The sequence below is a fragment of the Podarcis raffonei genome, chromosome 3 (assembly GCF_027172205.1).
Source record: "Podarcis raffonei isolate rPodRaf1 chromosome 3, rPodRaf1.pri, whole genome shotgun sequence".
NCBI classification, from domain to species: Eukaryota; Metazoa; Chordata; class Lepidosauria; order Squamata; family Lacertidae; genus Podarcis; species Podarcis raffonei.
Window position 1 is genome coordinate 66,749,765 of NC_070604.1, and position 24,252 is coordinate 66,774,016.

The 24,252-nt window shown below is 38.8% G+C and overlaps 1 protein-coding gene and 1 long non-coding RNA gene across 10 annotated transcripts in view; one reads left to right on the top strand and one right to left on the bottom strand.

Moving 5' to 3' along the window:
* STXBP5 (syntaxin binding protein 5) overlaps window positions 1–10,187 on the top strand; it is a 118,813-nt gene extending 108,626 nt beyond the window's left edge. For all 6 annotated transcript variants that reach the window (XM_053382120.1, XM_053382122.1, XM_053382121.1 and 3 more), the window contains 4 exons: window positions 2,190–2,355; window positions 2,906–3,017; window positions 4,291–4,511; window positions 6,249–10,187. In XM_053382120.1, the coding sequence (XP_053238095.1) occupies window positions 2,190–2,355; window positions 2,906–3,017; window positions 4,291–4,511; window positions 6,249–6,290 (541 nt within the window). In that variant the 3' untranslated portion in view covers window positions 6,291–10,187. The remainder of the gene's footprint in view (window positions 1–2,189; window positions 2,356–2,905; window positions 3,018–4,290; window positions 4,512–6,248) is intronic.
* LOC128410633 (uncharacterized) overlaps window positions 1–24,220 on the bottom strand; it is a 28,990-nt gene extending 4,770 nt beyond the window's left edge. Inside the window, exons 1-4 of one of the 4 annotated variants that reach the window (XR_008329561.1) lie at window positions 23,998–24,220; window positions 20,137–20,267; window positions 3,381–3,451; window positions 2,231–2,500 (exon numbers count right to left, since the gene is read on the bottom strand). This is a non-coding gene — a long non-coding RNA (uncharacterized LOC128410633). Of the gene's footprint in view, window positions 1–2,230; window positions 2,501–3,380; window positions 3,833–20,136; window positions 20,268–22,589; window positions 23,133–23,997 lie in introns of those variants that run through there. The other 3 variants (XR_008329559.1, XR_008329560.1, XR_008329562.1) reach the window with 3 other exon arrangements.
* Window positions 24,221–24,252: the final 32 nt, after the last annotated feature.

Consider the following 24,252-nt stretch of genomic DNA (forward strand, 5'->3'; position numbering starts at 1 on the left):
TGTCCTCAGCGGTCCTGTTCAAAGAAGAGTTGGTGTTTGTGACCTATAAAATAGGTTCAAGCTCATACCCTGAAGATCACCAACTCCTCTGTTTCATGATCACGAAGAATGACTAACACAATATGCTTCACAATACCCTTTGTATACTATATCTGAAAAAGTGCAGTGAAGTTTAACAATTCAGTAGACATACCGTATTTTTCGCCCCATAGGGCGCACCAGCCCATAGGACGCACCTAGTTTTTTGGGGGGGGAATAAAGGGGGAAAATTATTTTTTCCCCCCCTCAGGCGCGGGGCTGGGGCGGGGGATGCCCAAGCTTCCCCAGCCCCCAGAACAGGCTGCTATCCGCAGGCCTAGGGAGCCTGGCGGGAAGTCGTACTGGTCTCCCCAGGCTTGCGGATATCTGTCCCCCGAGCTTGTGGGGCTGGCGGTGGGGAGAAGCGCGCTTCTCCCAAGCGCCAGCCTCCAAACCAGGTCGGGGAATAGCGGGATGGCGGCGCTCCACCTCCCCGCTGTCCCCTGAGCTTGTGGGGCTGCCTGATATCTGCACGCCCCGATATGTGCAGCGTGCCCCAGGCTTCGGGATGCAGGCTGCTATCCGCAAACCTTGGGAGCCTGACGGGAACTCCCGCGGAGCTCCCAAGGCTTGCGGATAGCTTCCTGAAGCCTGGAGAGCGAGAGGGGTCGGTACGCACCGACCCCTCTCGCTCTCCAGGCTTCAACGAAAGCCTGCATTCGCCCCATAGGACGCACACACATTTCCCCTTCATTTTTGGAGGGGGAAAAGTGCGTCCTATAAGGCGAAAAATACGGTAATTTGGCCAGCTGCTTTTTTATTTTTTGTTTCCAGGCAGGACTTAGCAGTGGTTCTAGTCATTATCTATAAGAAGAGACTCTGCTCTTTTTTTCCTGTGATACATCTTTTAAAAGCATCTGCTAAGTTTAGTGGGGTCTGTGGTTGGTGTTCCAACCTTGGAGTTCTGAAGGAAATGTGTCCTAAATTAGAAGCACTACTTGGATTTTCTGTACTGTCCAGGATCTGAGAAACTTTACAGCTAGTTCTGTGTGCCCAGTGGGGCTTTGCAATTGCATTGCTCAAAAAGCATAGCAAACTTCTTTTGAAACCGAGGAGGCTCCAAAGTAACTTATGAGACCATGGTGTGAGGGTAGAGGGCTACTGTTCAAAAGAAAGTGGGGAATGTATCTAATGATTATGTGGTTGGAAGGCAGCTCATGATGCAGCCAAATTCTCTCTTCCCCTCCTCATCCTATTCTCCCCCAAAGCCCTTTGAACAGTGAAAGCAGTGTTGTACATGGTTCCAGTATGAGAGGTAAATTGCGTAAGATCAGGAGGAGAAATTCCCTCTTCACAATGTAGCCCCATACAACAGTCTTGCATTGTTCAGGCAGTCCCCAAACCTCTAGAGAGTGTGGCGGGAGAGAGTTTGGTTGTATGAACTGTCTTCCAGTCACACACTGCTTTCCCCTAGATGCAACTCAAAGTCATAGGAGCCAACTCCTAGGGGCCAAGGTCCTTTTGGTCCCTCAATAAAATATTTGAGGAGGCCAGACCCCAACGAAGATGATGGGCATCGCCATTGAAATGGTGTGTGTGCATTGCATCATGTGTGTGCATTGCATCATGTGATCGATTATGTGGGGTGGGGCTTACTTGCCCCCCCCCCAATATTTTATTCAAGTTGGTACTGCTGCCCAAAGTAAATATAGCAACTCTTTACATACCACAGAGCTTTTAGTGTGCATTTAATAGTTAGATTCTTTGTTTGAATGTTTCTATTGTGTATAAGATATAATATCAACATTTTTTTCACAATGATTCTTCATGCCCTATTTAAAAACACAGAATAAAATCCCAGAGAATCAAACTGGCTACCATTTTTGGAGACGTACAATGCACCAATTAGATTATATATATATATATATATATATATATATATATATATATCCTTATGAAAAATAGTTTGCTTACGTTTATATTTTTACTCTTTCAGTTGTGGAGGACTTAGGGTAGGTGAGCTAGGAATATGCATAAGCCTACATAGTTCTGAAAAATGTAAGCTTTTAGGGGGGTTTTAAAGGCATTTTATGCACTGTATCAAGCTTTAGAAAAGTAGATAAAGTGCTCATATCCTACTTTTAACATCTTTTCCTTTCTGTTTTCTTAAGTTTGCCAAGTTTAAGGCCGCTGTTGGATGTATATTACTTACCGCTTACCAACATGCGGATAGCCAGAACATTTTGCTTCACCAACAATGGGCAAGCTTTGTACCTTGTCTCACCTACAGAAATCCAGAGAATCACCTATAGTCAAGAAACATGTGAAAATCTGCAGGTAAAGTATAAAAGATTGTTGTGTAATTATTTTTTATTGTAAAAGCATTATTTGAAGAATAGAGTACTTTTGTCTTTTAATTTATAGCTGTTGTTTTGGAAGGAGAGATGAAACAAGTCCAGTTTCTCCAGCATGGAAAAGAGACCTGGGGGCAGGGAATTAGAATTGAATCAGATTTTATTTTTTTAAGAAAAACTCTGTGTTCTCACAACCCATATACGGTACATTTAGTTGGGCTGCAGAGGTTGCACTTGATCAAATGCATACTGAAGAAAGTGAGGCAAGTGCAGAGTTTAACCGCAACTTGAATTTCTATCTGAGTTAAAGGTGATGTAAAGCTATCATTGCGACTTAACAACTTTTCAGTTAATCTAATGCATGCTAAATTGTTTGAAGCAAAATGATAAAATCTGCAGGGGGAACTGTATGGGCACTTTGAATTCTGAAGTCAAGTGAGAATACAACGAGAGTGCATTAATAGTACTTTTGTCCTTTGTTATGAAATCCAAATAAAATTTCAGATATGACTGACAATGATTTTTCTTTGAAGGAAATGTTGGGTGAACTCTTCACACCAGTAGAAACACCAGAAGCACCAAACAAAGGGTTCTTCAAAGGCCTATTTGGAGGTGGTGCACAGTCACTTGACAGAGAGGAACTCTGTAAGTTCATTACATTTTTAAAAATAAAAGAATAGCAAATGAGTAGAATATATTTATTGAATGCAGATCCAAGTTGTAAAATGAAACACAAAAATATTAACTATAGACTAAGATTTGTGCAATCTATTTCCTCGTATTAACTACTTGTATATCATTGTACATACCTTCCCATTAATATGCCCATTATCTGAGTACTATCAGTTTTCTGAATTAGAGTAGAATATTAAAGATAAAGCTTTTTTCCAGTCCTATGCAGAATTACTTATTAATTTATGCTCAATGGTATATATTGTAGTCACAATACACAAGGCAGATTACAATATTAAAATGGCAGATAAAATGAATAATGGGTTGGATACTGACTTGCGATTACTGGAGTTTTGCTGGCACAGTAGAAATATTACTCCTGATGGTTACAATAAATCTAGGCTAGACTAAAATCAATAAAAACCAACAATAAAATAACATAGTGTAAAAAAAATCAACTAAGTAGCGAAGTTACATAGTTATAAAATTACAAAATGCACAAATAGCTGGTCCCTTAGTCCTGGTCTAATATCTAATCCACAAGTACTTGGCAAGAACGGAAAGGCTGATGTCAACACTGAAACAGCAGTTCAAGATGAAAAGGCATCATTCTGGTTGGAGCTGTTAGGACCTCCAGTCCTACAACATCTGGAGGCCCACAAGTTTTCCATCCTTGGTGCAAGAGAACTATCTTACCTCTGGAGTTAATTTTTAATGTAGCATCAGATGATGCAATGCTGAGAGACCCACCCACTTTATAGGCCATCAGGGAACAGCAGACGTTGTGTCTGAAAAGAATATTTTATAATTTATCAATCTTTAATGGAACAGATTTTTTTAAAAACAACTTAATACATCAACATAAAGAGATGTAAAATGACAAATGCAGTGAATCACAAGGCAAAATGATGCGATGACATCTCTACACATCAATTTCTGGCATTGTGTTCATGAAACCAATAGTAAGCTAAGCTGGCACTCACCTACCCAGTCTAATTTCCATACAGATTCTCAGTTCATTGCAAACCAGAAAAGAAAAATAATTGATTGTATCAGAATAGTTTGTTTTTTATGTTAAATATGTTGTGTAATCAATCATAAGATGCACAACACTTTAATTTCTTTTAGTTTTATCCAAAGCTTATGACATTTCCACTTTTAGTATTGAGTTCAGCTAGCTAGTAACCGTTTTTTGTATGGAAGGATCCTGAATAGAATCTGGTTGATTTTCTTTTTTCATATTCAGTTGGAGAATCAGCTGCTGGAAAGGCATCAAGGAGCCTTGCCCAGCATATTCCAGGTCCTGGTGGTATTGAAGGGGTCAAAGGAGCAGCATCAGGAATAGTTTGTGAATTGGCACGAGCCAGAATAGCACTAGATGAAAGAGGACAGAAGTTGGGAGAACTGGAAGAACGAACAGCAGCCATGATGGCCAGTGCCGATTCTTTCTCAAAGCATGCGCATGACGTAAGTAAAGTGTCAACATGGTTCCCAACTATGGGCATGGGAAAGATTATGGAATAAAGAATGGAGATTTACAGCCTGTTATACACTAAAGGAAAATCTTTTGAAAATGTTTTACAGGTGGTACATAACTCCCAGAAAACTATCCAAAATGTATAAAACAAGATCTAATACATGCTGGAGGTGTAAACAGGCAGAAGGGACACTGTTTCATATGTGGTGGGGTTCCAAAAAAATTAAGATTTTGGGGAATATTATAAATGAGGAATTGAAAAAAAATGTTTAAGCAAACTTCATAAAGAAACCAGAAGCCTTCCTCTTAGGCATTTTAGATTCAGATATTCCAAATGTAAATAAGAGAATATTCTTATATGCTACAACAGCAGCAAGAATATTAATTGCCAGAAATTGGAAAGGAGAATTAGTACCAACAAAAGAGGAATGGCAGGATAAATTATTTGAATATCTCGAACTGGCAAAAATGACGGAGACAATTAGGAGACAGCTAAACCCAAAGTTCAAAAAGGAGTGGGAAATTTAGAAAGAATGTTTTTAAAAAACCAACAACAGTGCCCTCAAGTTAAAACCTGGACATGCTTTGATTAATTTTCACAAACCACAATATGGATTATAAGTATAGTATTCAGATAACAGAAAAAATGGCCAAATGATTAAAGAAGCAGTTTATTAAACAAATAAGACAGACCTGAGGAAGAAGGAAGTCTATTGGGGAAGATAAGGAACTGTGAATTAAGAACATGGTGGCATAAGTTATTTTGTAAGAACATGTGGATTTATGGAAGGATGGAATTTTTTTGTTATTTTATCATTTTTGTTAATTTGTGTGTGTGTGTGTTAAGAAAACTAATAAAAAGCATATTTTTAAAAAAGAAAGACATTTAGCTCTTTCTCTCATACACTGGGTGAGTGACCCTTTCACTAGACAAAGTGAGGTGGCAGCCACAGGTGAGAGATGCTGACAGGCAGGGAGCAGCAACAAGGTGTTGAAGGACAGAGCTGTGTGTGCCACTTGGCCTGCCTTGTGTCCCATAAGCTAATCTCCTGCTCTCCAGGTGCAGTGGAAGACACTGGCAATGACCAGCTTTTAAGTAAGATTGAATTCTTAGGTTAAATTGCCAGGAATGGGGGGAGTTGGTGCCATCTTGTATCACTAGGCGATAGCTGGTTTTCAACAATATATCACTAGCTAAATGTCACAATATACCTATATATCACAATGTCTGAAATAAGGATGGAGCTATGTAGAGGCCCTGGCTGGCTTCATGGTTTTTCCCATATTGTGATTTTTGCATAGCATACACACACATACATCATGATTCACAATAAATTCCCAGGTCAAAAATTAGAAAACCGTTATCATGATAATGGACTTCAAACTGGTTTTGGATAGTATTATATATTACCCAGCCTTAATCTTGTGATTCACCTCAGGCAGCAAAATACTTTAGGGTCATTCTGCTTTCACACCAGAATCCAGCAGTATGGGAACTAAACTTTATATTGTCACAGGCAGATGGCAAGAAGGCTTATTCATGCACAACTTTTATCCACTTGTTCATGTACCTCTGATCTCCTTAATCATTTGGTTATTCATCTTCTTTACTTAATAGGCAGTTCTCTATTCTTAGAATTCCCTCCTTACACCAACTTCAAAAGTGAACTGTACAGTGTACCATACCATATGCGTAACTATGTTGTGTTCCTCTCTTTCATTTTTAGATGATGTTGAAATGCAAAGATAAGAAATGGTACCAGTTCTGACAACGCATTTTCAAATGCATCTATATAACTTTACCTTGAAGAAAAATCTCCTTTTCATTAACTTCTGCAGGACCAGCGGAAGTGCAAGGGTGTCAGCCAATGGATACTGATCTTTCCTAGCACAAATCACACACTGTTTTACCTCAGTCATGCAGCTTTAACTGAGGGTCATTATATTTAAAACTGGCACCCACACAGTGTGTGTGTTGTCTTTACCTGTGGGCTGACTAGGAGCTTGGGAACAGTCAACAAGAGAACACATGGACAAAAAGGAAACTTTGGTATCAGATGAGCAGGGGCAATGCAGGATCTATCCTGTGTTAATATTTCATATGCCAAAAGTTTTTGTGCTATTGTTGTTGCTGCCAGTGTTTCATCCTCCTGTAGGAGGCTGCAATAAATCAGGGGTCCAAGAGCTAGAATAAAGTTGTTCATCTTAGGGGACTACTAGTAGCTGATCTATACCTTCCCTCCTTAGAGCACGCCATTATAGCTGTTACTAGAAATGACTTGATGCCACCAATTTTCTGATCTGACAAAAGAAGTATGCGAGCTCCATTCTGAATCTATACATAGTTAACATGCACATAGTATCTTCTTGGACCCCTGATCTAGTATTCTTGTATTTGCATCACCATACTGTGGCTGTGTTTGGATGGCATTATAAACCATAGCATATTGTGACAGAAATGAAAAGCAGCAAGCATTTGGGCTCTTTCACACACACACACACACACACACACACACACACACACTTTCTTTGTTGTAGCTACAAGCAGGTCATTGGAAGCTTTTGATTAACCGTAGCTTGTCGATTTTATCTGAACCTGACATAATGTGGTTAATTTTCAGTATGGTTTATTTGAAACATACTTTCAAACCATAGATTATAAAGCTGGCCTGTTTTGATGAACCATTGTTACACTTAACCATGGTTTAAGGTTTGGACCTGACACGATACAGTTAATCCAAAACAAAGCAAAAGCTTCGGAACTTCTCGCAGCCACACCAGAAGAAAAAAGGTGACACGTGAGGCTTGCTGCAGCTCATTCCCATCACAACAAACTGTGACTTAGCATGGCATCTGAACACAGCCCATGTCAAGTGCAAAGCAAGAGAAGTTTTTTTGCATTGTAAAAAAAAGTGATTCAACTGCACATCATGCTGAAAGTTTTCATTTGTGTTATGGCTGTGTAGTGTAAAAAGTAAAAAAAAAAGTCTACCACAATGAGGAAAAAAATGTCATCTTTCAGTCAACCCTACCTTTTTTATTTTCCTGAAAATACAGTTAGTCAATTTATAAAGTATTTGTAATTGGATTTGAGTTTAATTCATGCTGTACATCTTCTTTTGTGTGTTTAAGAGAATGTATTAGTGCAGGCACTTAAACAGGATCTATCAGATACGTAGCTAGCTTATATGCCCAATCAGACTTAACTACCAGGTGAAATAGTCCTTAGTTCAAGCAGTGTTGAACTCTGGGATACAACTTGATGGCTAATAGCAATCATTTTTATTACTTGCATTAGATTAAAACGGTTCTTGGGTTTGTTTTTCCTAATACAGTTCAAAGAACCTGTTAGCAAGTTTAAAAAAAAAAGCAGCAAAGAAGCTGTCTCCAGAATTTCAAGCACATTTACTTGGGAGCAAGTACCGTTGATTTGAATTGACTTCCTCCATGTAAGTGTTCTTAAGTTCACTGTATGAATTGCCGAGTGACATTAACGTCAGAATAGATTGTTTCCAAAACTTGGCATTTAATATATGAATATTTTACCACTTTAGCAACTGGTAGAATCCTACTTTGATTTGTATGAGAGGAGGGATTTAAGACGTGCCAAATTGAAGCAGTATATTTTAGCTAATGAAGGTTGCACCAAAGCCATAGTGTAATAAGAGTATATGAATTTATTTTAAAAAAATATTTATGAAAATGCATAAATAATAATCTTAGTCATGTTGGAAGCTGGAAATAGTATGAATTTGTGATAATTTGCAAGCAGCCTGAACTAGTTGAGGCTCTGTCTGTAAGAAAGTACCAGAGGTTTTGGGTTTTATTTTCCTAAACTTGGTGGTGCTGTGCACATGTTGAATGGGTTGTCTTTAACTTCTAACATTGTGAACATAGACTGCAGTTTGAGCCAAAACAAAATTCACTAGTGTGGGTTCAGCATTGGCATTTAAAAATTGTGTTCCCCGTTCGTTCCCTAAATGTAATGTGCACTCCAGGTTGAAAAAGTTACTGGCTGGTCCTGCATAGTGTGTTTTGCTATATATAGACTTGCCTCTAAGTAAATGTGATTAAGATAAGGTTATAACCCTTCAAATTTGATTCAACTAAATCGCTGCAGCGTGTTGGTTGCAACCAAAGGTCACTTGGGGTGGGAAACTCTACAATCTGCAAGAATGTTTGAATCTGTGTTTCAGACTGGGGCTGCTGGATGGTGTGTTTTAGTACTGTACTTATACCAGCTTTTTGCCTCCCTGCAGTGCAGCTTTGGGTAGAGTGCAATGATATTCAATTGTCCATATGAGAAGCAGATTCAGCTCTTTCCATAACCACACAGTGCTCTAAGTCTAAGCCTACAGAAGTGATTTTGGGCAGCAGCCAATCCTCTACAGCAAATATTTGAGTCAAAACTAAAACAACTTGTTTAGGGACTAGTTATTCACTTTTTCATTCTGCTGCCTGGAAACAGATTTTCTGTTTTAAACAAAATACTTTATTTGCATTTAGCTATATGTGAAAACACTGAGAAAAATCAATAAATCAAATAATAAAAAATTGTTAAGTGATGTGGACATTCAAACGTAAACAGTAGTAACTGTTCATTATGATAACTTCTCTGTGCATTAGAAATTTCATTTTTTTAATGTTAAATTCTGTCTTGTGTATAAATGGCATGATCCAGCCTTAGATAAGCACTTTTAAACCCCACTGATTTCAAGTGGAGATACATACCTTACTGATTTCTCATGGCTAATCTTCATATGGATTGTGTCAAATATGTATTTTGTAATTGGAGTCAGAAGCACAAAACGTAATAATGAACCTAACATTGGTTTATTTTTTTAAAAGGGGGAAGTCTGTGTTTCCATACAAATTAAAATTATAGTGAATAATTACTTTTGCCCACTATAGAAAATGCCCAGAGCAAGAGAACTCTATAGTAAATAAAGATTTACTGCTATCCACATTCCTTTGCAGAAAATCCCCAAAGTGGTACACTCCTTGTGAAGCTGAATTATTTGAGGCAAGATCTGTAGCTTTCTGAGCAGCAAATTTTTGACACCCAACAGGAAATGAAGCATAAGGAAGTTCATACTAGCACAAAGAATAGCATAGTATCTATTATAATGTATATGTGTTCTCACATTTTATACCATAAATAAAATAATTTGCTTTTTTTAAAAAAATGCAGAAATTAAATAGTAGCAAATCGTTGGGCTGTTTGTCTAGTTTGGGCAATTCAGTAATGCCTGTCAATCTCACTGCAGCAAGATAAGTTGTACGAATAGGAAAATTTACTTTGTATAGAGTTTGTTTGGCATACTATTTGGGAAAATCCCATTATTCTCTTGGCTGGAGTTTGAATTTGATTCTTTGATCAAACTATCAAATAAGGCTGTGTACAGATAACTTTTAGATACTGGGAGGCAGTAGTGTAGAGCTGCTGTTGGCCATGGTAAACACATGTTCATTATTTTATTTTACTTTTTAGGCCTCCCATAGTTTCTGGTTAAACTGATACTGGAAATTTTTTGTAGTGTTGTGCTGAATTTTCTCAGGGTTTGAATTTTGACTTGAAAAAGGGAATAGAGGTGGGGGATGAAGTTTGCTGAAAGTGTCTCCCATCTTTTTCATGCCAGTTTGATGCTGTTCAGTACACCAAAACATTACTACTGGAATATGATTTTTTTATTTAACCTGATTTCTTCTTAGAAATTAATGATATCATGTTGCTATACAGATTCAGCTAGGAGAACTTTTCCCATAAGATTTGTTTCCTTCTGGTTACATAAGTTCCCAAAAGTTTGGTTTCCCTTTTAATTCTACAGAAGTGATTTTTAATGGTGCTGAAGCAGCAGTTAATAGTGGCTGTTGCAAGAAACTTTTAAAAAGGTACTGTGGAGGGGGAAACTGAAGAGGATTGTGCAGCTGCTGTACTTTCAGAGGCACAGGAAGACTTGCCACTTTCGAGCCTCTATCTAAAAATTGGCAAGATGTGGAAACATGTTTTGTGGCAAGATTAAAAAACTCATGAAATGTGCATATTTCAATTTAGCCCCCCCCCCCACACTTCAAGTTATATCCAGCACTGCTGCAATAGGTAATGAAGTGCATTTTGGCAAACTGTTGTAGATACCTATTGGCTATTGACCATAATTTCACAGACACACATGTACATTCTCTTGATTTCTAGATTGCTCTTGGACTTAGTAAAAGTTGATATTTTAGTATATCAAAGCATGGAGTCCACACCAAGCACTCATAGAACCTTTTTGAAAGGGGAGTACAGTTTTCCTTCAGAGTAAAAGACCTACTTGTGAATGTGACTAGAGGAAGCTGCTGCACTTAGGAACTACAAAAATAAAGAAGAGACTCTGCCCAAGCAAGGCTCCTTCTCCAATTACCATTTGTACAATTATCAAGCTGCTGATGCTGGGTCGGGGCTCATGCCACATTAGCTGGGTTAATTTGCTGCCAGTGCTACAGAGGAATGAGCATCTAAACTCAGCCTAAACTTTTTTTATATATGACTAAAATGCAAACAAACTGCTGCTACTTGTCTTTCATGTAATGTTACTGTGTTTAATTATAATTAAACTAAAGACATGTTTCTTTAGGAAGAAAACTGCCAAATTGTAACTTCTGAATGTTACTTCATGTAAATAATTGCGTGTATTCCAAGCAAGTTTGAAAGTGTGACACCATCAACATTCATTACATTACAGTACAGTAGGTATAAAGTTAGTCAGCTGATTTCCATCTGCACTTGTATGGTTTTGTTACACATTTTTGCTCAAGGCGTCCCTCATCTGACAAATACTACATTAGAAAGCTATAGCCAAAGGTGATTTTTGATGCAGTGATGTTTTCTTTTTGCTTTCTATAGCACTGATCTAATCTGAACCGTAAACTTGAATTTCTTTTCCCTGCACCTTAAGTGATGCAACCTTGAGTACTTAAATCCTTTCACATACATCTGAGTCTTGAATTCACTTATCTGTACATAAAATAGTTTGGAAAGTTCTTTCTGTACACAAACAGCTTTGCACCCTTTGCATGGACAAATTCTTTTATGGGCAGGGACCTCCATGCCTATAAAGGAAGAGGATCTGTGAGAATAAAGACTGCATACAGGGACCTGCTTCCTCATTTGAAATAAACAGGCAAGTTGTCACAGGTCTAGAGTTCCAGTGCTAGATTTGGAAGATTCATAAGAACGGTAGACAATTTCTCTGAATATTTTATTTATTTCTAAATTACTGAAACACTTTCAGATTTGTTTAATAATTACACAAAACTGCAATCTTGTTCACAAATAATATGTGCTTTGGTTCTATGGATATGAGTGAGAGTTAAGCACAGGTAACCATGGCTGGATTGCAGCCACAGCGATATTTATACATTATGCTATAAGAATATAGTTTGTTACCAAATTAAAATATATGCTCTATCTTTTAATTTAAAAAAAAACCTTATGTTAAGTTTGTCAAAGAACTTAATGTATATATATTATGCATACAATTAAGCTTATAATAAGAAATAAATTCATCTCATATCGAGATAACAGTAACAAATTAACCCATCTTGATTAATTAGAAATACTCTAGAGTTACTAGCTTAAAATAAACCTATAGTTTAATCTAAAAAGAACTGCTACAAGAAGAAAGTATATACACACACACACCTCAGTTGTAAAACTGTTTGAAATAGCTGCAGCTTGTTGATGGACATTTATCATAACTCTTCTTTTTCATGAGTATATATAAAATTCTAGATTTTCAGGTATTTTCTTCAGCCTTTTAAAGTTTCCAAAAATTAAAAGTGGATTCCATGTATTTTTGTCAATTAAAGCTTTCCTTTTGTATTTTGAAGTTCTGGTTTCTGCATATATTTTATACTCATTGATTGTTACTTGTCCTCAGAATGTTTTTTAAAGTGCATATTCCTGTGGTTGGTGAACCATCCTATTTGTTAGTGCTCTGATGCATACAGATAAGAATATGACTGCACTTGTAGTGTAGTTGTGGTGTGCCCAATGATTGAAAATGCTCATTGTTTGCCTTTGTTTACTGTACAAATTCTCAGCTGCACTTGCTCCCACAGTCTAGATATTTATCTGTGAAGTATTGTGAATTCTTTCCCCCTGTGAATGTTAGTGACATTACTGCCAAAAGAAATAAATAAAGATCCTGTTTGAATGAATTTTATAGTTGGGGGTGGTGGGCGGTAAACAAAGCTAAATGTCCAGTATATGTGAATTATCTGAATTTTTAACATTGTTTAACATGCATTGAGAATCAAACCAAGAAAAGTGCATGGCTACTACTACACATGTTTCCTATATAAATCATGTTTGTTTCAAGTTCACAGATGAGTGTAGTTTTTAATTTTAAAACTAATTTGAGATATAGTTTTGATTATAGAAATCAAAGATGCAACTAAATAAGTATTAGCATTTTTTTGATAAAGCACTTAGGAATTTGATCTTTCTAAACTTCAAGCGACTGCAGTTTCTTCTTGACCACTACATTTTTTAAAAATATGAACAAGTTTTGATTTTTTGATGAAATCATGGCATCATCCATGGAGCTGCTATTTGATATTGGCTAATACAAAATGGGGAAACTGTTAAGTGTTAACAACCCTTTCAAAATTTGTAAATAAATTGTACTCATTTTACTTTAAACTCATACACCACTATTCATAATGGTTAGACCTAGGAGGAGCGGCTTCTGGTTATGCTACTGTTTCATTATGCAAGCATCATTGCAGGGGTGGGGTGGGAGTTCAGGGGGATGAACATCAATAAATGTTTCTCACATTACTCATTGGGTAAGCATGCTTGATATAGAACTTCTAGCTTATATGTATCTTAGTCTCTGTGCATTGTGTCTTTTTTGTTTTTAATTTATTCCTCACTTCCACTTGTTAATTTCAGTCTTGCGGAGCCCCACTACGTGTTCTGAAGATGAAAATGGGAAATGCATCTTAGGATAGGGTTGCAAATTCATCTGTCTACCAATATAGTTTTGTATGAACTCCAATCCATACCATTACAAATGGAAATGTTAGACTGCATAGTTATTTTACTTTATGTACTTGATCCTAAAGTATGTCATTACAAACATTAAAATTAAGTATGGGATATTTTTGTAAATAAAAAAAACCTGTGCAGCTGGTATTTTAAAAGGAAAATGTACTATACATTAATGTTTCAGAAAATACTGTTCATATGTGTATATGAATGTGTCATTATGCTGAAGGGCTCTGAATGGGCAAAATAAACTATTCAAATCTCTCCTGAAACAAAACAAACCTAGTTTTTGTTTCATGTAATCATTTTCCCTCTTGATGCAGTCCATGCTTGAGGGTATTTCTTACTGTTAGAAGAAATGCAAATGCTCCTTCAGGATTTTCCTATATTTATCATCTTAGATGTGTTTAATTTGTACTTTGAAAATCTATCTGATTTTCACTTTCATTGATTTTGCTGGTGATTACGTGCCAGATCTCTGTACGAAGCTGTCGTGTCTTCTAGCAATAAAGAGAAACACGATGGTTAGGGAAGTCTCTTTCCCACCATGCATGGCTCCATGCTTTATACTATAATGTTACACACACTTCAGGACTTCTTCTGTGTTATATGAATTGGAAGATAAAAATTTATTATTCCACGAAGAACAGAATGATAATGTGCTTTGATGTATAAAAGTTAAAGGACTGCTGCCTCTGCCTGAGTAAATCCTATAATTTCCCACCTTCTGTTTGTGCCCCCTCCTTAGTGATTATGGCCCAGATTGCATGTAATGCTAAGCCAAACCATGACTCAGCGCAAATGTGCAGGTTCACAGAGCAGACTCTGTCTAATGTGTTTCACCCCTGGCCCTGCTACTGTCATGTGACCCAGGCTAAGCCATGGTTTGTCTTAGTTATGTGCAAACCCACACTTGTGATTTTCTTCCCCCCGCCCTGACGAACCACAAGCACTAACCGGGGGGGGGGGGAGCTTTTTTGCAGCTTGTGGTTTGTTGAGTGTGACAGACCACAAGACTGGGTTTTATTGTAATGCTAAGCCAAATCATGATTTACATCCTGGTAGAATGGAAGCACCAAGAACAGGGGAGGAATATAGCACATGTTCATTCTGGAAACCCACACATTAGCTTGTTCACGCTGAGGGATGGTTTGGCTTCCTGTTACATGCGAATTGGGTCATTGCCTATGTAGGGGTATAGCTGGCTCTCAATTCTTCAAATAATGGTTTATAGCAGTCATGTTGTTTGATTTATCACACAGGAAAGATGGTTGAGATGACCTCAGCATTTTCAGAAGATGACCACCTTCAGACACAACCTGCCTCTGATTTACCAGGTGCTTGAAACACACAGTGGATAGTCATTATTTTCATAACCTGCTTATCAGATTCTGGGTGCATTGGCTTGATTACTGTTAGAATTTTAGACTAAATTGAGATTTAATTTGGTAACTCTTGAATATTTTAATAGGATGGGTTATAAGCGTCTACAGTGTAATTAATGAAATAACAGTTTTATAACAGGAAAAGATTGTGGAAGAATTTAATCCATACATAGCTAGTAAAATGCTCAATTGCTGCATACATTAAAATCAATCCAGTTAAATTTGGGCAATAACTTTGGTTTATCCGTACATAGCTTTAGAAAGTACTATGCACACCTGCACTCAAGACCAATATGTTCTTGTAAATATTGCTAGGAGTGTACTAAAAATATCTAGAACAATTAATTTTCAACTAGATAATTTTGGAGTCCAACCACTATCTTTACTTGGAAGTAAGCCCTATTGTTGAACAGGGTGTTTACACAAGTAAAGTTTCATAGTATTGCAGTCTTACCAGTGTATGCATTTTCTGCCTTTGAGAATCAGGTTGGAGCCTGCCAAAGAACTAGGTCTTAGGCAGAGTATCCTCAGAGTTGTTACCTGATCAGATGGGACTTCAGAAGCCCCATCTATCACAAGAAGGCATGGCTCTTTCCTAGTATCAGCATCACCTTACTATTTAGATTCAATTGCAATCTGGTCTCCATCATATGTGACTAATCTGCAGGTGCTGGTGGTTCATGCCAGAGATAGCTGCTGCTGCTGCTGCTGCATGCTTAGTTAAACTTAAGGCTGGCATCCACCCCAAACCGTAAATGAGCCCTGCAAACAGTGTCACATTGATGTAAGATTGCATTGATGATACGACGAGTATTGCAATGCTTAGTGTTAACTATCAATGATATAACAGCCTCCCTACTTCTCAGCCTTTAATTTCTAGTACTGTATACAAAAAAGACCTAATCAAGGTGGCACACAAAAATTAACGGTATCAAAATAAGTTAACATGTCTCAGCCAATATGAATGATCTGTTTTTTGCCACAGCAGTTCAGTACTTGGAATAGGAGTATTCCTCTCTTCGAACCTAACTTTGGTTTCCAAAGGTGCGTGGCAGCTGTCAATGGGAAAAGAACGGCTGCACTCCCCAAAATAGGGGGGGGTGGAGGCCTCCCTCCCCCAGCTATGGTACATGGTGGGCAGTGGGCTCCCCCCCCCCAGCCATTTTTGATAATACCATTGCACCTCATGCAGTACTGTATATAGACGCAACACTGTGGGAATAATAAATGCCGCCCACTCAAAGCAGATATTTCTGTAAATATAAGCTTGTGTAGACAATAAACCAAACATTACCAAAATGATATAATTGCCACTGAAAACTGCACCTGTGTATTATAGGTTCTAAATGAGGGTCTCTTTACCAAATTTTATGCAGGTGTCAATGGGGGGAGAAATTGATGGGAAAGGGGGTTACAGAAAAAGACAAGTGGAGGCCGTGCCTCATAGGCAAGTTACCTGTTGCCTTCCAAATGCTGTTCTTCTACAACTCCCATCAGCCTTTGGAAGATTCACCAATGGTCAGAGATTTTAGGTCTTTTAGTTCAACATCTAGAGGTCCACAGGTTAGACACCCTTGTTCTGACCACTTTTGTGTCCTGCATCCCAACTTGACTTTGCTCTTGTCTACTGCCAGGATGTGACCTCTAACAATTCTCCCCAAGTGAATGCACCCCTTGAAAGGAAAATAAATGCTTCTCACCACTGTTCTGTGTGTCTGTAGTAACATTGGCCCCAGGCATTTTGTAGCCCCACATTGTGGTGTGGGTATTTAGTGCACAGTATAGTTTATAAACATTGAATTTTTCAGTTTTCTAATTTTCAGGCATTACTGCAGTGAACTGGAGCTCAGGACAAATGAAAGCTATTTTTAGTGGCAACCACATTGCTATAAGACTGGTAATATTTATATTTGTCATTTAGACTCAGTTCATCAAAGAAGCTGGTAAACAAAAGACAAAAGGCATTTCTGGAAGCTGGTAAGAGACAATTTAGAATCCCAGAACTAACTGGAATAATAAAGGAATCTAAAGGCAGTGCTGCTAACTGCAGGGTATAGGGATTGTAGAATCATAGAATTGTAGAGTTGGAAGGTACCCTGAGGATTATCTAGTCCAACCCCCTGCAATGCAAGAATCTCAACTGCATCATACAGATGACCATCCAACCTCTGCTGAAAAACCTCCAAGGAAGGAGAGGCCACCAGCTCTTACGCAAGTTTGTTCCACTGTTGAACAGCTCTTAGTATCAGAAAGTTCTTCCTAAAGTTTAGCTGGAATCTCCTTTATTGTAACTTGAAACCATTGGTTTGGGTCCTACCCTCCAGAGCAGGAGAAAACAAGCTACTTCCATCTGACAGCCCTTTAGATATTTGAAGATATGACAACTATCTGCTCTCACTCTCCTCTTTACCAACCTAAGCTTACCCAATTCCCTCAAATGTTCCATTGGCTGCCCTCCTCGGCACACACTGCAGCTTGTCAGTATCTTCCTTAAATTGTGAACAGTACTCAAGGTGTGGTCAAAGCAGAACAGAACGATTCAATTTCCTTGATCAGGGTGCTATACTGATGCAGCCTAGAATAGCATTAGCCTTTTTTTGCTGCTGCATCGTACTGTTGACTCAAGTTACGCTTGTGGGTCTGCTAAGACCCCATATCCTTTTCACATATACTACTGGCAATCCAAGTGTCCCTCATCTTATATTTGTGCAGCTGGTTCTTCCTGTCTTAAGTGTAGATTGAATAAACATGTAGCAGGCCCCAAGCTAGCAGGGACCTGACTTACTATTTTAAAAAAATGAAAGCTAAGTCAATCAGACATTTATAAATAAAACTAAAAGACAAATCATGGAAGCACCATTCTAAAGCTGCAGATACTGCTGTTGCTAAGCATGCATAATAACTTAAGCTGCTTAGCATTCCTTCCTCTGATTACCTGGGAATCAGAAGGGCAGCATACTAAGACAGCAGGAAAAAAAACGAGAAGCTCATTAGGGTTTGTGACTCAGACTCCAAAACTGTGAAACTGAGTATTTTTGCTTGTTTATAAGGGTTGCCAAACAGTTTTTGTTTAACTATTTAATATTTAACTATTTAAACTATTTTGTTTAACTATTTTGCTGTAAATATCAGGACTATGAAACGTGGCAGTTAAAACAAGAGGAGCTGGCTTCTGGCTTTGTGCATGATTATTTTTCATTTACATAAGTGGTGATATCTACTTGTATTTTGCCTTTCTACCCAGGAGCTTAAGAATGTGTACATTATCTTCCCCTCCCTCCTTTTATCTTTGCAACAGCCCTGTGAGGTAGGTTAGGTTAAGTTAATATAGCTACATAAGCAACAGTTCTGACCAATAAATTAGTGAGGGAGATGGGGTCGGGGGCAATACACATACAGTATACTGGGCCCAGGAAATTCTGTTAGTATCCCTGAGTAAATGAACCTAACAATACCTTTTTAGATTGGCTGTTTTGTCCATACTTGGATGTGAACTTCCCTTAATTGCTGTTTACCATGAGCTTAACAGCCCAGTTATCTCAGTATCTATTCATGTGATCTCAAGGCTTTCTCTTTTCATTTGTCTTTCCTTTCTATCTTGCCCAGCTTTCTATTTGATTATATCCAATCGTATCTGATTATTATGAAATAGAGTTTAATATACAGTGGTACCTCGGGTTAAGAACTTAATTCGTTCCAGAGGTCTGTTCCTAACCTGAAATGGTTCTTAACCTGAGGCGTGCTTTCACTAATGGGGCCTCCTGCTGCCGCTGCGTGTGATTTTCGTTCTTATTCTGGGGCAAAGTTCTTTACCTGGAGCAACCACTCCCTGGTTAGCAGAGTTTGTAACCTGAGGTACCACTGAAATTAATGTCAAACAAATCCTCCAATTCATATTTTTTGCCACAGGGTGGCAGCCCTACCTAACCATCATCATCAACAACATTATTGCCTAAAGCACACTGTTCCTGGTGAGGAATTTACTTTCCTTATAGAGGACATTACATCTCCTACTTGCTTACATCAAAGAATTCAAAAGCACTACTCTAAAATTTAAATTATAATATACGACTTAGCTAGTGGAATGATAATAGTGAACTAGATAACACACTGAGATGTTAAGTAAGCTGCAAGTACCTAATTGCATCCCAACCTTTTACAGCTTTGTATGTTAATATCAGTACTTCAAATTGGTCTCAGAAGCAAACAGGAAGCCATTGCAGATTGCAAAGAATAATGCCACTCAATAATTGGGAAGCAGCATTTTTCAATACTTGTCTTTTCCAAACAATGTCCAACAGCAGCCTTATGTACAGCACATTACAGTAGTTCAGGCTTAAGCTTCAGGTGGTTGTTTTTGAAAACGTACTTTGAAGACTAACCTCAGTGAAGACTGGGCTGTGCATTTAAGAACTGGAAACGGTCACATGAAAATTAGCAGTGGCTAGGAGGTGAATCTTAGTATCAGCAGCCCCATATTCCTATGTGGTCTATCAAATCAATACTATGTGCTGGAAAGAACTGTTCTGTTCTTATGCCTTTGCTGAACTTTGCAGCAGACATATATGAAGAGTTGCTGCTGGGGCTGTTGAATGGCTAGTCTCTCACTCTCTGAGAGTGAGAAAACATGTTTATACTGAAGGGATTATGATATATGGCTGGTAAATAGAATACCATAAACATATCTGTCCAACTTCTGCCATAAACAATTTTGTTTCACAGACAAATATAAAATAGGGCTTTCAATTTCATAGTAGAAGTTCTTGCTCTTTTTAGAGCAATGCATTGATTTAATAAACAACAAATCTTGTTGAAAGAAGTACTTTTTGAAAAATAGATTTGCAGGTAATGTTGTTTTTTTTGTGCCGCTTCATTGAGTTGAATGTTATATTTTAAAAAAATACATGGGTGGTAATTATCTATGTCATGATTTTCTAGCATGTGATAAGATAATAGAGTGCATTATATGGTTTTTAACAGAAGGCGGAGGGGGAGAAATAAATTATTTGGGGCTATAAAAGTTTTGTTTTGCAAAAGCTTAACTGAATACCAAGTTTTCTGTTAAATGCAGTAACTAAGAAGTAACGCCAATGGTAATTTATCTAAATTGCTATTATAGGTTGGTATCTCTTACAACCCAAACATCACTATCCCCCTAGCTGTCTGACAATAAAACTAGTAAGTCTGTCATCATACCTTATGTAGCTCATGAAAATTCTCCTGTGAATGTCACTCATTCTTTAACCCCTTTCGCTTTTCATATGTCTTCAGAGTTCCATTATGCAACTGGTGTTAATTAGTGTTGTCAAATTATGCCACACACTTTTCTGAAATTTAAAAGCATCTAATTCATTAGGATAGAGGTTATATGACATTTTCATTAATAGGTGTAAACAGTGCTTGAATGTACAGCACTATGCCTATTAAAAATCTGCTGAAAATCTAGATTTCTATTTCATAGTTGCCCCACGGCCGTGTGGTAGAACTGCAATATTTTCCTCTGTATTTTTAAAAGATCATCCTGAGTGGTTTACAGAGTAAAGCTACTATATTTTCCCTTCTCACCTTTCAGTGTTTACAACCACTGGCCTTTAAATTACCATTTTTACTCACAGACAATACTGTGGAGTCATCTATAGAAGTGTACACTGCAAATACTTGAGGGCAGTATAGAGCAGTTTAGTTTTGACAGGTCTTCAGTTTAAGTAGAATATAAAACAGCTTAGGGGGATTTCATAACTAACATTTGCTCAGGTGAAGAATGCGTTTTACTCTACATTGCTTCATTGCTGTGTATTATGAGATAATATAAAGTTGCGAAGTGGATGCAGCTAGGGTGGGGGTGTGGTCCAGAGCCCATGTGGGCATAAGCATAGACTCTGCCATGGAGTTAACCATGGTGAGGTTATCTCCAAAGGGGATGACACAAGGGGAATTTTTTTCCTTTGCGTTGTCACTTCAGGAAGGTACAGGGACAAGGGCTTCCCCCGCCATCAGTCAAGATACAGAATTGTAAGCCAGGGACTGCAGGTGGCATTCTTGTGACCATTATCTAGGGCAAGAACCAGGCAGGAAAAGTATTATAGTGGCATTACTGTCTTCTGTCTGACAACATGTGATGAGCCTACTACTGTGCCTTAGTTTATTATCTGTGGCTGTAATCTCCCAGTTGCATATAGTGTTACCAGGAGAAGCTGCGGCATAGCAACCCTGCAGCGGAGCTTTTTTAAGAGATCGCCCAAAGTTGTTGAGCTGTTTTTAGGAGACCGGCCAAAGTTGCTTCAGCTTTTTTGGGCAATATCTCCTTGAAGGATAGGCAGTGGCTCCGCCACCCTGCAACACCCATGTCGCCCAGCAACTGCCATGATGCCTGGTGCGCCCCACCCCTCTCTTACTATGCTACTGAGGAGAAGGTATAGTCAGAATGGAGGAACTAAACATCTTCTGTGGTGGTGTCGTAATAGGGCATTCTCTGTGATGATACCTTGGCTGTGAAATACCCTCCCTAGACAAATATCTGGTGCTAATGCTTGGTGAAAGGCAAATACCTGTTTGACTGGTCATTTATGGCATATTAGCCACTACTGCAACTGTTATTACTATGACTTAAATATGTTTAAATTTATTAATGCTTTTATCTGTTCTTAATTTGCTAGAATTGTTTATTTTTAACTATGAGGTAACCTGTCCTGGGATCAAAAATTCTTACATAAAATGAACCGCAATAATAAAAATTCTACCATATCGAAAATAGAGAAAAACTGAAAACACCAACTACTGCTCATTCAGAGCTTGGCTATCCTGGGGCCTGAAGTTCAATAGAGACTGCAGCAGACAAGCAACTCTAAGGAGGATTCAAAGCAGTGGTACTGCTCTTATCACTTTTTAAGTGTAGCTGGAAAAGGGTTTTATTCTAATTTTTAAAATAAAGAAAGAAATGGGGTCATAAAGTAACACCCACCACAATACAGTGAATGCGTACTGAGCTTCAAATAGTCTCACTCACAGCAATTACATCATGCCCACTGATGTGGACAGAACATAGTGGGGTAGACAAATAGAAAAAGCATCATTCTCCTGATAGTGTTGAAAATAGAAGAAGCACCATTCTCTTGATAGTGTTGAAAATCAATTACAATTCCTTTTGCAGCTTACAGTGGAAAAGCAATGGCTGGGATGGCAACAGAAACCATCCATCTGGAAGCCACCTCTGATAAAAATGTTTGCTTTCCTTAACAAGTTTCCATACAACTTATTTTAAATAAGTAAGACATATTTTTAGTTTATTCAATAGATAAGCAGCACTCTGTAACAGTATTGACCATAAGGGAAGAAGAAAAAGAGGAGGAGGTGGAGGAGGAAGAATTTGGACTTGATATCCCACCTTTCACTCCCCTTAAGGAGTCTCAAAGCGGCTAACAATCTCCTTTCCCTTCCTCCCCCACAACAAACACTCTGTGAGGTGAGTGGGGCTGAGAGACTTCAGAGAAGTGTGACTGGCCCAAGGTCACCCAGCAGCTGCATGTGGAGGAGCGGAGACTTGAACCCGGTTCACAAGATTACGAGTCCACTGCTTTTAACCACTACACCACATTGGGAAGCAAACACAGATAACTATGCACACAGCTTTGTAATCTAGAATATCTCACCTGAGTGAAGTTTATTTCTGAGTAGGCATGCACGCATGGGATTTGCTCCTGCTTTTGCCAGCTTGGACCAGATGTCTGCATTTGGGTCATCCATAATTTTTTTAATGCACACAAAAGAACCCCAAGCCATTAGGATGCACTGAAGTATTACCACCGTTACTGAAATGGAATGCATTGATAAAACAAAGTAGATAAAACAAAGGCCTTGGAGACTAGGCATACATTGTTAAAGATGCTGAAGTGGAAGTAGTGTCTAATGCATAGCATTTTTCTCGTCTATTTTTATCCTACCAGAGTCCCAATTATTCTTTTTAACTAGTTTGGGTCAACCAACAACACTAAAGAAAAAAATTGCAACTTCAGCAAAGTGCAGCTGCACCTAAAAGGAGTAAGAGCCTATGAAAGAAAGAACAAACAACAAGGAAGGAGGCAAACAAGTTTCTGTGAACTGTTTTAAATTATGTCAAGGTTTCCAAATTATTTAAAAATGTACTTCTAATTCACCTTAAAAGTTCAAGATGGTCAGTAGAAAAACTGCATACACAATTTCACAAATTTTTATCTGCCAGCAAACAGATAAAAAAAAATACAAACTGACATTAAGAAACAACCAAGCTGTAGGCCTCCCCAAAAAGGATAGTGTTCACCTAGCACAGCAAGAGCATCACCCTAGGCAGCAGCTTCCAAAACTTGAGCCCAGTCTCACTCCAGTCAGGTGCAAAATTGGGACACACAAGAGAGCCTCTTGATGAACTCCTATTGAGGAAGGAGTTCACTGTATCTTTTCCTGGAGCAGTAGGCTGCTATGTGTAGAAGTGGACCTTGAAGTTAAATGCCTTACCATACAATCTGATGTAGGAAGTTGTGTATGCACTGCTGTGTGTGAAGAACGGGAAGTGTATCTGTTCCAACGCCTATGCATGGAATGATTCACGTATGGCGGGCTTCCAGCAAAGAAGCATCCCTGCTATGGATGGGACGTACGTGTGGGTATGGGGAACGCATAATATACTGTATTTCAATAAGAAGCCTTTAAGGAAGGTGAAGGGACACTGGTTTAAGGAGCCAGTGCTGCACTTTTCAGCAGAAACCGTCAGGGGGCACTGTGACTCCAGGGTTGGGAAAAGAAACGAGAGAAAGCGGCGCTGGGAGGGTGCAGGGCTGAGGGGAAAGACGTTGGGGGGAAGCTGAGGATTGCAAAGGACGCCACTGCTTGCTGCTTCTTGCCCCTCTTCTTTCGACACAGGCGTTTCCTGACCCTTGCCATTCCCTTTCTTAAACCTAGGTATGCGCAGGCAAGACAACGTCTCCGCCTCTCCCACGAGCATTTCCTTTACACGTCAAGAGAGAGAGAAAGATAAAAGCATCCACGTCCATAATCACCACAAGGAAGCGCCGCCGGCCTTACCCGACTCTCCTCCATAATTTCTGCGGGAGGGGAGGCGGGAGGGAAGCCAAACCCGAAGGGCCTCAACGGCCGCTACACCCAACCAAAGGGGAGCGCGAGGGGAAACGAGGCTGTTCTGCGTCACGTGCAGCCAATATGTTTCTTTTAAGAAGGCAGAGGCAAGGGAAGAGGAAATAATTTCTCAGAGAGCGAAGGCAGCGGCACTTGGAAAAACTCCCGGGGGGGGGGGAGAGAACGGAGGAACCCTCCCTGCGA